This window comes from Haliotis cracherodii, unplaced genomic scaffold (genome assembly GCF_022045235.1).
Source record: "Haliotis cracherodii isolate W230 unplaced genomic scaffold, xgHalCrac1.p SCAF_16, whole genome shotgun sequence".
Lineage (NCBI taxonomy): Eukaryota > Metazoa > Mollusca > Gastropoda > Lepetellida > Haliotidae > Haliotis > Haliotis cracherodii.
The window spans coordinates 25555934-25573440 of record NW_027266271.1 but is presented as its reverse complement, the minus strand read 5'-3'; the positions used below and the strand labels follow the sequence as shown (position 1 = coordinate 25573440).

Here is a 17507-nt window from a genome sequence, read left to right as displayed (position 1 = left end):
ATCTGATTGTTCAACTTAAAAACAAGAGTGAGTGAGTGAGTATGGTTTTTACGCTGCTTTTAGCAATATTCCAGCAATATCGCAGCGGGGGACACCAGAAATAGGCTTCACACGTTGTACCTATGTCGGGAATCAAACGCAGGTCTTCGGCGTGATGAGCGAACACTTTTACCACAAGGCTACCCGACCACCCCTTAAAAACAAGAACCAAAGACAATGGTTTTAATAGGAAGGTACTTGCTACCCTAACACTATGGTGGTAAATAACTACATAATAAGTGGGTGTGTGAGTGAGTTGGGTTTAACTCGGCTTTGACCAGTACTTCCGTTATATAACAGTGTGTCAGCTGGATTTGGGAGGAAAGAGGGAGGTGATGCAGATTTTAGACAATTACCACTGCTCTCAGCAATATTCCAGTTATATGACGGTGGTGTGTAAATAATCAAGTCTAGACCAGACAATTCAGTGATTGACATCATGAGTATGTGATAGGATGACATGCATCAACCAAGTCAGCGAGCCTGACCACCCAAATTGCCAGTTGCCTCTTACAACAAGCATAGTCCCCTTTAAACCACAAGTATGGGTTGCTGAAGACCAATTCTAATTTCACCTGATACTGGCAACCATACATCTGCATACATCCTTGCAGTGTGTGATAATGGCAACTGTTAGATTGACTTAAATAAATTTCTTTAAGGGACTCCTCATACATGACAGTTCAAGTTACGCACTGAACACAAAGTTTTACCAGCCGACATCCTCAAATCTGAAAAATCTGAATGTGATTGTTTGTTGCTTAACGCAGCACTCAGTGGCCTGTAAATAATAAAGTCTGGACTCAGAATATTAAGTGATTGATATTATGAGCAACAATCCACAGGGTATGATGACATGCTTTCTACCAAGTCACCATACCAAGATCCAAGTATTCCCCTATCTTTACAACACTTTTAAAAAAAATAATGAAGCAATAAAGAAAGTAATACAATGGCAAGTTACTTTAAATATTGGACAATGTAACATTGATTTAGACTTGCACTATGTAACTAACATAATATTCTGTTGAGCAAGACTCAGCAGGTTCCTCTCAATCACAATATTTAGGCCCAAGCTAGTTAGCCTGGCACCAACAAACAGCACTTGAGTTCAATAACACTTGGCAACTGGCAAGCATTTAACTCACACTACATGAATGTCTTGCTGCAACAGCCCGGATATTCACTGACCCAAGCAACTCGGCCAGGAACAGAAGCATCCAAATTAACAGAAGACATGGAGGCACCAATATATATATATCAAATAGTCTTCTGTTTTCGTATCCTACCAACATGGAGTCAGACAGAGGGTGAAACACACACATCTCACCCGCTTGAATCCAGAGAGGGAAACAGAGGGCAGCAGGGGCAGATAACTCAACATGGCATTGCCAAAGGGACTGACCATTTGAAATTCTAGGGCAGAGGGACAGAGATTTTATCTAAAAGAAAAATTTGGCCCTCGATTTTGGAGAATTCTTTTTTTATTGGATAAAAATAAATGCCTGCCACGAAAATTACATTGTTGCATGGTGTTGTCCTTAATATTGTTGCAGTTGATTCTATGACTATAAGTCAATATGAAAAACTGCAGAAAAATTACATATCAGTGAGTGAGTTGGGTTTAACGCTTTAAGTCAGAGAAATCACAAACATCATTGACTCCAGAAGTAGAATCAACTTGCTCTGAATGATTTTTCCGTTACCGTGACTACTAAAATGACTTAATTAGGCCAATGGGCTCATACCACTTACTTAATTCAAGTAAAAATTATTCATAATAGAAAACCATAATCTAAAAGTTTTTCAGTGTTTTTCAAAATATACAATGATTCTTTTTAAACTTATTCCCGTAGAAGACTTCAATAGCAAATTGCCTATTCACATTTGCAAGATGTCTTACAACTTATGTTGTCTTCATAATTTCTAAAATATCGAAAACAAACAATTTTAAAAGAAAGTTGATAAATGTAAAAAGTAATCTTTGAAAAGACCATGTTGTATTCATGATTTCTAATGACAATGTCAATATTAGAAGTCACAATAAACAGCTGACAAAGCAAACAAACTAAATTCTTAAATACATTTCAAACATTTAAAAACATGTCATGCAATCTTAAAACAAATAAAAAAGTTATTAACCTGGCTGGAGCTGGCATCAAGCCATCTGTGTCGATGTCGTCACGGTAACGACTCATCCCGCCAACAGGCCTACCCTCGTCAGTATGACTCCTGTGCCTTCTGATCATACGAACTCCTTTGGTCTTCGTAGCTTTCGCAATGCTATCTGTTGGCATGTTTCACAGGTGCAGGACCCCGCGACAACACACACACGGACCAAAACAGCTTCTGATTGGATGATTATTAATTCATGAATATCAGTCCTTCCTCAATCAGCAATAAGAGCAATATTGCAGGTCGACCTAGGTATTCGTCTCAGCTGTTCTGGAAGGAAGAATCAATGCTATCAGAGGAGCAATAACACTGGAAACATGAGCTTGTCAAAAGACTTGCTTAATGTAAAAAAGAAAAAAAACGGGTATGTTCTAGAAATCTATAACCTTATTTGGCTTTGTTGACAATCCTTGCTCCTAACAGCAATTACCTACATGCCCTGTGCAAAAACTGTTGCTATAACACCACTATTAAATCTTCAATTGAGCTTCCCTACAAACACCATTGTTATAACTTCAATGGAACTTCCCAACAAACCTTTCAGCATCAACGCTGTTGAAGAAATCAATGTGGTCCAACCAATAAAATCACTTTTATTTAGATGTATGAGTGCTACTTCCATGTCAACAGTCAGAGCACAATCAACACTAGCATTCCAGGGTGCTGGAGACAGACACTATTGATTCATTGCTGTAAGTATTATATGAGGATGTGCCACAAATTTCAACCAAACCTGAACTGGTTTGACTACCTGTGTACAAGGAAGGCATTTCTCGTATAGAGAAAAAGCATCAGGCCTAGGTGTCATGGTGATTTGTTGGCATCCTCCGCTGGATTCCCATATCATGATATGCATGTCAGTTTAATGCATGTTTTGTTTGTTTGTTTGTCTAATAACACCGCACTCAGCAATATTCCAGCTATACGATGGTGGTCTGTAAATAATCAAGTCTGGACCAGATAATCCAGTGATTGACATTATGTGCAATGATCCATGCGAATTGGATACGATGATAAGCTATCTACCAAGTCACTGGTCTGTAAATAATTTAATGTTCAAAACAAAAGATCTCACGATTATGCAATTCCTTCAATGTAAAGTGCAAAACTGATCCAAGAACCCTGGTAACATAGATGACAGGCAGTGTGATATATTTCATTCAATCATATTGGCAGAATTTGGTTCAAAATATCATGAGGATTCTGCCCAAATAGTAATGGTTGCCATCATACTGAACTTTGGTCCGTGTGTTCATTTTGATACCTCCCCGTGAAGATCCGGTCAGAATTGGTCATGCTTGTCATGAGGCTCAATGACTTGGCAGGTGCATGTCATCATATCCCAATTGCTTGGATCGATGCTCAAGATATCAATCACTGGAATGTCTGGTCCAGACTTGATTATTTACAGACTGACACCATATAGCTGGAATATTGATGAGTGCTGCATTAAACAACAAACAAACAAAAGGTACAATCAACAAAGTCCCTAAGCCTGGCCACCTGATTCGAACCTGGAACCCCTGGGGGCCATCTGAATGTGAGATGAAGGTGTGCATGTTTAACCATTCCAGGACTTTCATGACAGGTCCCCATAATGACATCACAAAAGCCAGGTAGAGCCCTGTCTTGTTTGTGCAGCATGCAGTGGTACAGCACACCAGGACTTTCATGACAGGTCCCCATCATAGCATCACAAAGGCCAGGTAGGACCCTGTCATGTTTGTGCAGCATGCAGTGGTACAGCACACCAGGACTTTCATGACAGGTCCCCATAATGGCATCACAAAGGCCAGGTAGAGCCCTGTCCTGTTTGTGCAGCATGCAGTGGTACAGCACACCAGGACTTTCATGACAGGTCCCCATCATGGCATCACAAAGGCCAGATAGAGCCCTGTCCTGTTTGTGCAGCATGCAGTGGTACAGCACACCAGGACTTTCATGACAGGTCCCCATCATGGCATCACAAAGGCCAGATAGAGCCCTGTCCTGTTTGTGCAGCATGCAGTGGTACAGCACACCTGGACTTTCATGACAGGTCCCCATCATGGCATCACAAAGGCCAGGTAGAGCCCTGTCATGTTTGTGCAGCATGCAGTGGTACAGCACACCAGGACTTTCATGACAGGTCCCCATCACGGCATCACAAAGGCCTGGTAGAGCCCTGTCATGTTTCAGCATGCAGTGGTACAGCACACCTGGACTTTCATGACAGGTCCCCACAATGGCATCACAAAGGCCAGGTAGAACCCTGTCATGTTTGTGCAGCATGCAGTGGTACAGCACACCAGGACTTTCATGACAGGTCCCCATCATGGCATCACAAAGGCCAGGTAGAGCCCTGTCATGTTTGTGCAGCATGCAGTGGTACAGCACACCAGGACTTTCATGACAGGTCCCCATCATGGCATCACAAAGGCCAGGTAAAGCCCTGTCATGTTTGTGTAGCATGCAGTGGTACAGCACACCAGGACTTTCATGACAGGTCCCCACAATGGCATCACAAAGGCCAGGTAAAGCTGTCATGTTTGTGCAGCATGCAGTGGTACAGCACACCAGGACTTTCATGACAGGTCCCCATCATGGCATCACAAAGGCCAGGTAGAGCTGTCATGTTTGTGCAGCATGCAGTGGTACAGCACACCAGGACTTTCATGACAGTTCCCCACAATGGCATCACAAAGGCCAGGTAGAGCCCTGTCATGTTTGTGCAGCATGCAGTGGTACAGCACACCTGGACTTTCATGACAGGTCCCCATCATGGCATCACAAAGGCCAGGTAGAGCCCTGTCATGTTTGTGCAGCATGCAGTGGTACAGCACACCAGGACTTTCATGACAGGTCCCCATCATGGCATCACAAAGGCCAGGTAGAGCCCTGTCATGTTTGTGCAGCATGCAGTGGTACAGCACACCAGGACTTTCATGACAGGTCCCCATCATGGCATCACAAAGGCCAGGTAGAGCTGTCCTGTCTGTGCAGCATGCAGTGGTAAAGCACACCAGGACTTTCATGTCAGGTCCTCATAATGGCATCACAAAGGCCAGGTAGAGCTGTCTGTGCAGCATGCAGTGGTACAGCACACCAGGACTTTCATGACAGGTCCCCATCATGGCATCACAAAGGCCAGGTAGAGCCCTGTCCTGTTTGTGCAGCATGCAGTGGTACAGCACACCAGGACTTTCATGACAGGTCCCCATCATGGCATCACAAAGGCGAGGTAGAGCTCTGTCCTGTTTGTGCAGCATGCAGTGGTACAGCACACCTGGACTTTCATGACAGGTCCTCATAATGGCATCACAAAGGCCAGGTAGAGCTGTCATGTTGTGCAGCATGCAGTGGTACAGCACACCAGGACTTTCATGACAGGTCCCCATCATGGCATCACAAAGGCCAGGTAGAGCCCTGTCATGTTTGTGCAGCGTGCACTGGTACAGCACACCAGGACTTTCATGACAGGTCCCCATCATGGCATCACAAAGGCCAGGTAGAGCCCTGTCATGTTTGTGCAGCATGCAGTGGTACAGCACACCAGGACTTTCATGACAGGTCCCCATCATGGCATCACAAAGGCCAGGTAGAGCTCTGTCATGTTTGTGCAGCATGCAGTGGTACAGCACACCAGGACTTTCATTACAGGTCCCCATCATGGCATCACAAAGGCCAGGTAGAGCTGTCATGTTTGTGCAGCATGCAGTAGTACAGCACACCAGGACTTTCATTACAGGTCCCCACAATGGCATCACAAAGGCCAGGTAGAGCTGTCATGTTGTGCAGCATGCAGTGGTACAGCACACCAGGACTTTCATGACAGGTCCCCATCATGGTATCACAAAGGCCAGGTAGAGCCCTGTCATGTTCGTGCAGCATGCAGTGGTACAGCACACCAGGACTTTCATGACAGGTCCCCATTATGGCATCACAAAGGCCAGGTAGAGCCCTGTCATGTTTGTGCAGCATACAGTGGCACAGCACACCAGGACTCCACTAGCAGCTTCACTTCACCTCCTTCACTGGGAAATTCAATTAACAAGAGAAAGTTACCAAACATGAAGACTCCTGGACAGAAATAGAAACTGATATGCAGGACAAGCTGAGTATCGACAATTTCCGACCTACTGCTGTTGCCTTGCAGTCTCACAGCAGCTATTTCAGTTGCAATCAACAAGGTTGACATACATGCTAAATCAGCAAATTCAGACTTTCACCAATAAAAGTTCCAAATTACATCTGATAGAGAGATGAATAATCAAGTCTTCTTATTATATCTTTTTACTATTAGTTGATTTGTTAAACATTTGCCAAGACAATACTGATTAATGGGAAGTTTAAAAAACCCTGTTATGGTGTATCCCCCCCACCCCATCCCCCTCCCACCATTAAACTACCCCAAATGAGATGTGTTGTGTTGGTAGAATACATCCCTTTACCTGACTTCAACACATGTCATGGCTGTCATCAAGTCCTTATGATCCTCAAATAATATGTTTATCTACACCTTTGAGTATGTTCTCCCTACTTCAAACTCAAATCAGAATCTGTTATTATGATGTAGTCATTTAGTAATCTAAAGTTAATTAATTATGAAGGTGCAGGGACATCTCAGATCTTAGTGATCCTCAACTTTCATGTGATAACAAACTTAGAAGCATCTGGAACATTATTTGCTTCCATCAACAATAAAAAACAAAATCAATATTTTTTTCTTCCACAGAGACAATGACAGGATAAAAAGAATGCCAAATCACACCTAAAGAAACTTCATCATTTTCAACACTAGGGCTGTTACGATTCACTCGTGTATTCGGTGAATCGAACCGTAACCATTCATGAATTGAATTTGTTATTCATGGCCACTAGAATCAAATATTTATGAATATGCTATCATGTATATTTACATACCCTGTACTTAAAAATATCCATAACAACATATTATATGCATAGATTTCTATCAATGACAACACTCTGATAATGTTTAATTTGATAGAATTGTTTTCACTGGTCATTGTCGCATTTGAGCAGATACTACCTGGTTAAGCGCAGTATATAAATGTATAATTTATTAATGATTAACAAACCACGTCAGATAAATTATGATGTTATTGTTTCACTGAATGTAATAAATACTACATAAACTGCTGACTTGTTATTGTAATTGTGAATTAATATTCGTATTCGTTACCCTATATTCCTGATATGAATCATATTCACCTGATAGCGTATTTGTTGCAGCCGTATTCAACACCAGCTCATGTACATGTTTTTATATAAAAACAGCGAGAATAGTATCTTGACAAAAATGACTCAGATGCATGCAAAAATTATCAAATATTAAATTAATAAATAAAAAAAATTGATATACCACTTTTAGCACTAGGTTCTTTCAAGCAAATGATGTAGGCATATCTTGTAATTAAGATATTAAGCCCAGAAACAATGTGTATATGTCATCTGCAACCAGTACAAAAAAAGGTATGCTTGAATATTCAGGAAATGCAAACAGTTTCACATATAATAGTGGACTCTTTAGAGTGTGACATGTGCATGATATGAATCCAACTCTGCCAGTAGTCTAGCATACAGAATAATCACCTGGTCAGCCAGTAGTCTAGCATACAGAATAATCACCTGGTCAGACAGTAGTCTAGCATACAGAATAATCACCTGGTCAGCCAGTAGTCTAGCATACAGAATAATCACGTGGTCAGCCAGTAGTCTAGCATACAGAATAATCAGCTGGTCAGCCAGTAGTCCAGCATACAGAATAACCACCTGGTCAGCCAGTAGTCTAGCATACAGAATAATCACGTGGTCAGCCAGTAGTCTAGCATACAGAATAACCAGCTGGTCTGCCAGTAGTCCAGCATACAGAATAACCACCTGGTCAGCCAGCAGTCTAGCATACAGAATAATCACGTGGTCAGCCAGTAGTCCAGCATACAGAATAATCACCTGGTCAGCCAGTAGTCTAGCATACAGAATAATCACCTGGTCAGCCAGTAGTCTAGCATACAGAATAATCACCTGGTCAGCCAGTAGTCCAGCATACAGAATAATCACCTACTCAGCCAGTATTCTAGCATACAGAATAATCACCTGGTCATGTTGGACCTCTACTGGTCCTGACTAAACACTGAAAGTGTTCTTACTGATATAACAGAGGACACAACATATCATACTGGGTTGTTTAGGTTGCTGAAAATGCTTACAGTTAGTGCCACGTTTCTGTCTCCCAGGGATTTATTCAGGATTTTTAACTAAGTGCCACTGGCAGGGAAAACTGCTATTTTGTTCAAAATTGGGATTTTTCAAAAGTTCATCATATTTTCTTGATGCCATAACATAAGACGAAGTATCATAAACCTGTTCCTATTTATTGCTCTTTTTATTGGTGAATACAGGTTATTTCTACAAAGTCATAAAATTAGTTAGTAAGTACATATATAATACACTGTAAAATGAATAGGGAAATGTTTCATTCCAAATTGAGAATTTTTAGTGATATTTGATGCAGACTTGGGGCCAAATATCAGCCTGTGAGCAGGTCTAGATAACTCCCTGCTTCCTAACAGAAATAAGATCTAAAGTTCGGCCAAAAAACACTAAACCACAGGATCACCACTTTATTTATTCCACAGATCACATTCGGACTGCGCACTTCAAGCTGCGTGGGAGTGGCCATGGGAAGGCACATGGACCATGAGAATCAAGCCTATGATTAAAGATTTGTAACTATTACAGAAAAAAAAAGGAAAGATAGAAATTCCGGACTCAGTTTGGTTTTTTTCTAAAACATATTACAAACAAGAAATGAAATTTGCTGACCTAATAAGCTAATTATAAAAGTTCTGATTGCATGTTCTGGACAAAGCGGAGGTGGCATTTTACTCATTGATGGGCCACATCATGCCAAGAAAGGAATATACATCACTCCATAACTAACATCAGAGTTGGCAAAATTACCCAAATCAGTACTAAACTTACGACATCACCAGCTGGAACACTCCGAAGCAAAACTACCCCATAAACGTTGTGAACCAGGGATTTATAAATATAGAATTGCTCAGAGTTCTAAAGTTTAAAAAATCCCAAATCAAGAACTAAACATTTCCCTAATGGCAGGGAACAGAGGGGACTTGTATGTCTCTGAGACTGTTTTAACTGATGAAGTATTTAAATGCTGTATTCTTGAAATGACGTAAACACTGACGAACCTCCTCCACATTCCAGGGGAAACCCCTGGGAATTCCCTAGCATGAATACATACAGAAGCATTGTTTCTCTTTTTGAGGAACTACTTGATTCCGCGATACAGCTGGCTGTTGTATGTCTCTCAGTGGAAACATGAGTCACACACACTAAACAAAATTATTATAGATCTACATCCTTCCAGGTTACAAATAGTGATATAAAACATTATAAGAATTGACAGTCACCTTGTGTGAATTCACTGGAGTATGAACCTTCATAGAGTGAGGGCCAAACTATATGAACGTCGGAGCTTGTGACTTGTATGTCCCAGAGGCTGTTATTATTGAAAAGGTATTTAAATAATTATGAACAAAAATACTTATTAACGGAAAATACAAAATACCACCAAGGGCATCGGCCAGACATTTTGTTATTTCTTGGTTTACGTTTTTTGGGGTGAAAGATCCTGGTTGTTCTTCTAAACATCAAAATTAAACATACCCGGGTAACAGCTTTTTCATTGGACATGTTGGACGTGAGGCCTGTTACATGACGGTGAAACTGACATTAGTAAGAGTATGAACGACACATTTTGACGTGCATACATTTTTCACAAGACTGTATTCTTAAAATAACTTAAACACTGACAGACTACTTCCACATTCCTGGGGAAACCCCTGGGAATTCCCTAGCACAAATAAATACAGAAGCGTTGTTTCTCATCATTTAGACCCTTTAACCTTGATGTCAACATTTTAGCATACATTGGGATATGTCAGAGAGTTTGACTGAATGAGCATTCACAAATATCCTTGGTATGTCCCATCCTAGTGAATAAAACAAAGAAATGCACATCCAAATTGTCAGAGTATTGACTCAGTCTGTGTCTGGACAGAGAGGTACAGTCTATAGTAATCTATGAAATTAACTTAGTACCTATTTGATACATCTTTACAATCACCTTTAAATGATTGGCCAATTGATCAAAGATGACTATCTCTTGTAATCGCCACAGATTTAGTCTGGTTTATCAACAACTTCTGATTCTCTCCCGTCACGTTAATTATTTCAGCCATTTGACGTATATGTATTATGACATGCTGTCACTGTGACTGACCTACTGAGGTAGTTCTTAACAGACCTTTCGCATCTAATATTATTTGAATATAATTGTTGCAAACAAAATACAAAAGATGTCACTGTAGAACAATGTAATCATATACTCATGTCACCTCTCTTTTTGAGGAACTACTTGATTCCGCTCTACAGCTGGTTGTTGCATGTCTCTCAATGTAAACATGAGTCACACAGACCAAAGAAAATAATAATCTACATCCAGGTAAAAAATAGTGATACAGTTTGGCCCTCACTCTATGAAGGTTCATACTCCAACGAACTCACACTAAGTGAAAGTCAATTCTCAAATATCCGAATAATTGTTATGTGTTCAGTGTTAAGTTTGTCTCGGCATATAACTTGTTGTCCTTCAGTTTGACCAACTGTATGCATAATTTATGATGGTGAACAGCCAAGTTTGCCTTCGGCAGACTATAAATAAGTCATTTTTTTCATCACAGATTATTATTGTCCTCTTTTCAGCCTTATTTGAAAATGCTATTAATGGATGTCAATTACATAGCAAGAGAAGTCGGGAACGCCCTCAACCCATGGGTTGAAACTGACGCAAGGGCCAAGACACTTCTGTTTCTAGTCCTGTGCCATGACTGTGTGTATATATATATATGGAGATATATTTTTACTAAAAGCCAAGGCAAGTCTTCATCAATTAAACTGAAACTAGTTTCCTTGATTCCACAGCAGAAGAGGAAAGGTTCTTTGGAAGAAAAAAATCCATTATGTTAAAAACATGTTTTCATAGACTAGAAGTGTTAGTCTATTCTGTTTCCATCCTTATTCCGTCCCCAAGTTTTTGGCCTGCATGAAAGTCCACCAGAAATCAACAGAGACTGTCCTAACACATTAATCTTTTCCCCTCAATAACTTATCAAGATGTGAAGATATCACAAATTATTTTTTATTCATCAGATTTCACTTGCTGAGATACCATACATGCAAAGTTGAATCTCCACAATTTCTGTTACACCATGCCATGTGCTTCCCACTGACCACACTTTGGCCTTCTTCATCTTGGTCAGTGATGGCACAACTCTTAGACAAGTTTGGAGGAAGCCCCACCCTTCCTTGTTCACAGAGCCACACACTGACATGTTGTCCATCAATGGGTTACTTTGTTGACTGAATTTGGTGTATAAACATCTTCAGCAAACAGTTGTCAAGAGGACATATCACAGGCTCATGGGCTAAATGCATGAAGGAAGGCATCAAAACACATCTTGTATGCATCAATGACGAGATGTGGACAGTTTATGATGATGAGGAAGATGTCTGTAGTAGAAACCTGTGGGGGGCCATTGAGGCACAGGTAGATTGAAAACCTATAGCTGAACTTAAAGAGCCAGCACAAACTGGAAATCCCACTTCACCATCCTGTTCTTGTACAGTCTCAGAAATGTGACTCCATCTGACTCAACAGATGACTTGGGGTTAAAAATGCAGACTGCCAGTGCAAGGATGTCAAATGAAGCCCCGCTGACCTCTATGGTTACTGATGATCGGAAAACATAGCAAACTTGAGAGAGTCTGAAACCTGATCAGACGAAGACTCCTAGAGAAGCTGTAAATCAGGATAAAGTATCTAAGAGTCAGACAAACCAAGACCACCCCACCTAACCATATTACAGGTGCTCCTGGTGCCATTCAGATTCCTTCTTGAAAGGCTTTTACAAACAGGTGATCATTTGTTTTGTGTTTGTGACAGTCACATCGATCAGCACACAAGCTGGCGTGGCTGTGAATGTTCTGCATGCTGCTAAACTCTAAAGGTATGCTCTGGCATTAAATTCAACATGTCTCACACAGAGCTACAGACGCTGTGCCAAGCACACTCTCATTAGCACATTCCAATCCAAGTTAAAATACAAACAATATCACCACAAGAAATAAGGTTAGCCATGAACTAAAGACGACATAGTAAAGTTTAAACTGCATCTTACTGAGGAGCACGTCAATAATGACGACCAAGTGTTAAAGCCATAAGGAAACAATTACGTGTATAATTTATTCACAACAACAACGTAACGGTCCCGGATACCAGCGTATCACACGAATTTAACTAATATTTATGAGTTTCAGCTTTACGCATGTGGATATTTTATGAGTAAGTTACTTATGTTAATACTTGCATTTCATGAACTTTATTACAGAAGACGTACGCACTGAACTTCACTCGCAGTTTGTCAGACAGAAAATGAGAAATTGGGCTCGCGAGTTGCACACTTTCTTTGATGTAAGGATACCTGTGACCACAAACTACCACATAAGTCAAATACTGCTCAGAGTAATATGTAATGCTGCAAAGTGTTTACACACACTGAGAGGTATTCAATAATAAAAGAGATATAATCACCTAAAACACTTCGTTTTTCTTATTTTCTTGCAGATGACATTTTCTGTCATGACACCATAGCAATAAGGGAGGTAATGCTAAACGATTGGAGGTTGGCATACCACTAGTCATTGTTCACTGACTTACGCGTAATGTAACCTTTGGGAACATTTTATCTTCGAAAGCATAAAATGTAAAGACTGATTTTATCATCTTTCTGTTTCTAAGACAATTACATTTGTTAGTGTCAAATTATCATAAACCTAATTATTGCCGTTACAATCTCCATCGGTGTGATTCATAATCATTGCAGCCTATTATGACTGTCCTCACCCTTACGCGTCTCCTCAAGTCGAGTCAAGCTCTCCTTGTACTGTAAAGTTGCATATAGCTCATTCTTTTCTTTCCATCTTTTCTAGATTTTTAGGCCAATTCATGCGTACCAAAATAGTCTCCGGGAAATATCAAATCGAAAGTAAATCTGACTTTGCCCGGTATCAATATATAATATCGATTTAGACATCAGTTAGCATTTGACAAAACAAAATGCAAGGACAATTATGGAGTTGCGTCAGTAGCTAATGGCTCAACTGTTTTTTAGGCGCTTTCACGTTTGCAGCTTAAGCAATTTATCATCAGTGGACAAAAATAACCAACATTATTTCCAAGTATTTTGTATGTGCACGTGTGTAGTCATAACGATTCATTCATTTGTATTGGCCAATTGTGGCTGAACGTTGCAACAGTGTTCTACGGAAATACTAAAATAAATATTAACAAACATTTTGTTAAGTGTAGACCGCACGAACTAATACTTGTATTTATCATCTGAGAAACGTTCAACGATGACATGCAATCAACCAAGTCACCGAGCCTGGCCACAAAGCCATCTTAGCGCTACCACTGACGTAAGTCTATGTTAAAGTATTGTAGTTACGATCGTCTTTGCTACGATTGCTTTGTGGCACGGGGCTCTGATAGAGCAGCAGCCCAGAGCACTTTGGTCAAACGAACAAGGTACCAATATCCGAACACAGGAACATTTACTGTGTAACCCAACATATTTCCCCCCCCCCCCCCCCCCCCCCTCCCCCCCCCCCCAAAAAAAAGAAGAAGGGACCATTCAAGGGCTGGATCAAACATTGGAGGTACCACATGAAAGTAAGTGTAAATGAACTGGTTCATCTCACAGAGTACAGAATGGGCCACACCAGACAAATCTTCCTCTGCATAAGGCTTAAACATTGGAGGTATCGTATGGAACCAGCATAAAATGAACTCCTGGTGCTTTTCCACAATAGTGTCCTGGATTTCTTTCTCAGTAATTCGACTAGATAACAATTCGTCAGTAAATGGCAATTCGTTACAATCGTGACATGAATGGCTTTCAATAAAATCTGAAACTGATTGACCAAACAGCAAATGATCAGTTCGTTGATCCCGGTTTAACAAATTCTTAAAATATGAATACCACACTTCTGGGGTAATAGATGGTTTGCACACGCACGCACGCACGCACGCACGCACGCACGCACGCACACACACTGTCTGTACTAACTTATAACAAAGGTTAAGTATAGTGACATCAAAACATCTAAGTAAGCAGGGATGTTGCACATATTAATTCAAGATCGTTCAGCTCCAGAAGTAGACATATCTACATTAGTTTGTTCAAAACCAACATCTACTTGGTATAAAACAGCTTGTTGGCTTTTGTGTTGAAAATATTCTTTCAATTATATACATGTTGTCAATATAACGTTTAGAGTGATTAAAATTTAGGGTTGTTTTCAAAACTTTAATTTCTAAATAAAGAATTTAGCCAGAAGCAACAATAGGTCAAATACATCATCAGTATATATATACATATATATATATTCCTTCAAACCAAACAGAATGCTGAAGGTCAGATTTCAAATTGTGGATATGTGGACACTTTTCATTAAGTAGGCTTAATAGTGATTGCCAGAAACCTGGGACTTGTTTACACTCCTAGGATAAGTGGGTAATTGTTTCAACTTCACAAAAAGAGCATGCATTGACATCTGATAACTTGATTTACAAAAATGAGTTAGTTGATATAATCCTGTGAATAATTCTGAACTGAAACCATCTTAATTGGTATCTAGGGTAGTCGGAAGTGGTACTGATACTTTTTCCCACTCTAACTCAACAGGAACACATTCCTCCCAGTGATATTAAAATTTAAGTTGGGTATCAGATGCATTCAAGAAAAAATAATAACACTTTACTCCTTTCATAACTGATTGTAGTTTCCTGACGACACGATTATCATAAAATTGGGCAAAAGATGTGAGTTTACTTACTTTCAGCTTATCTTGGTATTTCTTTATAGCTTCCATTAACCCATACTAACGAAGGAAGTTGACATTAAGTTCAATGGGGTATTGGACTTGCTCAAGTGTCAGTCTCTTCAGGGTTAATAAAGTTTAGTACTTGGCTGACACCTCTATCAAATCATTTATAGACGATAATCTCTTTACCAATGGCGATGGGTGTGAATGATAGGCTCCGTGATAAAGTCATCCAATGATTCAGGCTGTATTTCCTGTGAAAACGTATCAAAGGCAATTACAGTGTCCAAACAAAAAGCAATATTGATTTCTTTGAACGTTTTAGCTGGAAAGCATTGCCAAACACAGATAGGTTTTAACAGTGAGATAAAGAAGTAAAAAACACATTTTCCATTTAGATTCATTTGTGATGTCCAACAGTTTTTCCTTCGAAGATAGATTCAGAGAATTTACGTGGAAAATAATTCTGTCATACCAAGTCCACCCTCCTTCCCAGGTTTAAAAATCAGAACTCTTTTAATCGTATCTGGTTTTCCACTCCAAAGAAATTAAAATAACAGTTTATTCAACTCTTTCAGGTAATGACCAGGAGGTTCAGGGAGTGTAAGAAATAGATAATTCAATGTTGAAATGAGCAAGGTCTTGATAATGGCAATGTCACAAAGAAAAGCATTTATTCTTTTCAGCCATCTGTTCATAATTAATTGAATTTTTTTTAAAACAACATGACACTTAAGTCTGTTGAAAAGGTAACTCCTAATAACTTAAAATATTCTGGATTCCTCTCAATTTTTAAACTGGTCAAATACGTAACTAAACTACTTCTCGGCGCTTGTCCATATTACTTGAAATTTGTCATAGTTAAATTTTAAGCTTGACATATCAGCAAACATGTTCAAACATGTAAACTCGTGGCTTCAATAAATTCTTGAGAGTCGTCTTGTATAAACTCTGTATCATCTGTATACTGTGTTAACAGGTGTTCTTCATCCCACATACTAACTCCTTTGATATTTACATTCTTCCTGGCAAGTCCAGCCAGAACTTCAACACTCAGGATAAAGACATAGGGAGACAGTGGGTCGCCTTGCTTACAACCACCTTTAACAGGAAACCAAGGAGACAATGTGCCATTGATAACTAAATAACATTTGTGAACACACCATGCCATTTGGAAAGTGGTCAAATGTGACAGATGTTATATTTGGGATATCACTTTCTCAGTAAAGTACAGATTCTCGTACTTTTGGGGGCTGAGTCCTGTCCGTTCAACTCACTCTAGCAGTGTCGGTTCGAATCCCGGACGGGACTCAACCCCAAAAGGTACGAGAATATGTACTTTACTGAGAAGGTGTTATCCCAAATATAACATTTGTCACATTTGACCACTTTCTAAATGGCATTGTGTGTTCATACCTTTTGGCCGTGGGAGCCGTGCCACTTAACATGTGTCAGAGGGGTACACAAAATACGTAATCTAGACTACCAGTTGTCGAACTTTCATTTTGTGGAAGCCTCGGTGGCTGAGTGGGTTAGATCGCTGTGTACTGTACTGGCGATTAGGTGCCTCGCACGAGAATCTGTACTTTACTGAGAAAGTGTTATCCCAAATATACATCTGTTAAATAAGATTTGGTATCATTATACAGAATATTGCCAAAGCCAAAGAAAGTCAAAGTTTTGTTAATAAAAAAACACGCAACAGATTCAAAAGCCCTCTCAAAGTCTATTAAGAACATCCCAGAAATGTTGTCAGATTCTGTATAATTCATTAAATCATATATCAATCTTACATTATCACAAACGTAAATGAAATAGATTTGATCAGTTCTAATCAATATAGGAAGAACAGATTAATCCTTTCAGCAATAGCAGAGGGAAAGGTTTGTATGATGAGTGAAGAAATTGGTCTCCAGTTCTTCAGAAACGTTTGGGCTTATCCCCTTTAGGAACGCATTTTTGTGTGTGACAGATAAATAGCCATTGGAAAAATTATAGTTCAGTGACCTCCAAAGGAAGGGTAATACAAAATTCCAGATTTTTTTAATATATTACTCATAGGTATACCCTGGACTCTTTATATTGTTTGCTTTTTCAAACGCGATGTATATATAATATCTCTTACAGGCCCATATGTATTGAAAACAAGATTCACCCCTTCCATTCCCATCCCTTCTACAACATTTTATACAACTTTAGGCATATCTGTATTTCGGGGACTATGTGTCAGTCTAGCCTAGACGAGGCGGTCGGGTAGCCTAGTGGTTAAAGCGTTCGCTCGTCACGCGGAAGACCCGGTTTCGATTCCCGACATGGGTACA

The 17507-nt window shown here is 39.9% G+C and overlaps 1 protein-coding gene across 2 annotated transcripts in view; it reads right to left on the bottom strand.

Annotated features, from left to right (window-relative positions):
• Positions 1 to 12959, bottom strand: part of LOC139464003 (WD repeat-containing protein 37-like) — a 31617-nt gene extending 18658 nt beyond the window's left edge. Inside the window, exons 1-2 of one of the 2 annotated variants that reach the window (XM_071245496.1) lie at positions 12893 to 12959; positions 2182 to 2484 (exon numbers count right to left, since the gene is read on the bottom strand). In XM_071245496.1, the coding sequence (XP_071101597.1) occupies positions 2182 to 2336 (155 nt within the window). In that variant the 5' untranslated portion in view covers positions 2337 to 2484; positions 12893 to 12959. The remainder of the gene's footprint in view (positions 1 to 2181; positions 2485 to 12892) is intronic. The other variant, XM_071245497.1, reaches the window with a different exon arrangement.
• Between the last annotated feature and the right edge of the window lie 4548 nt (positions 12960 to 17507).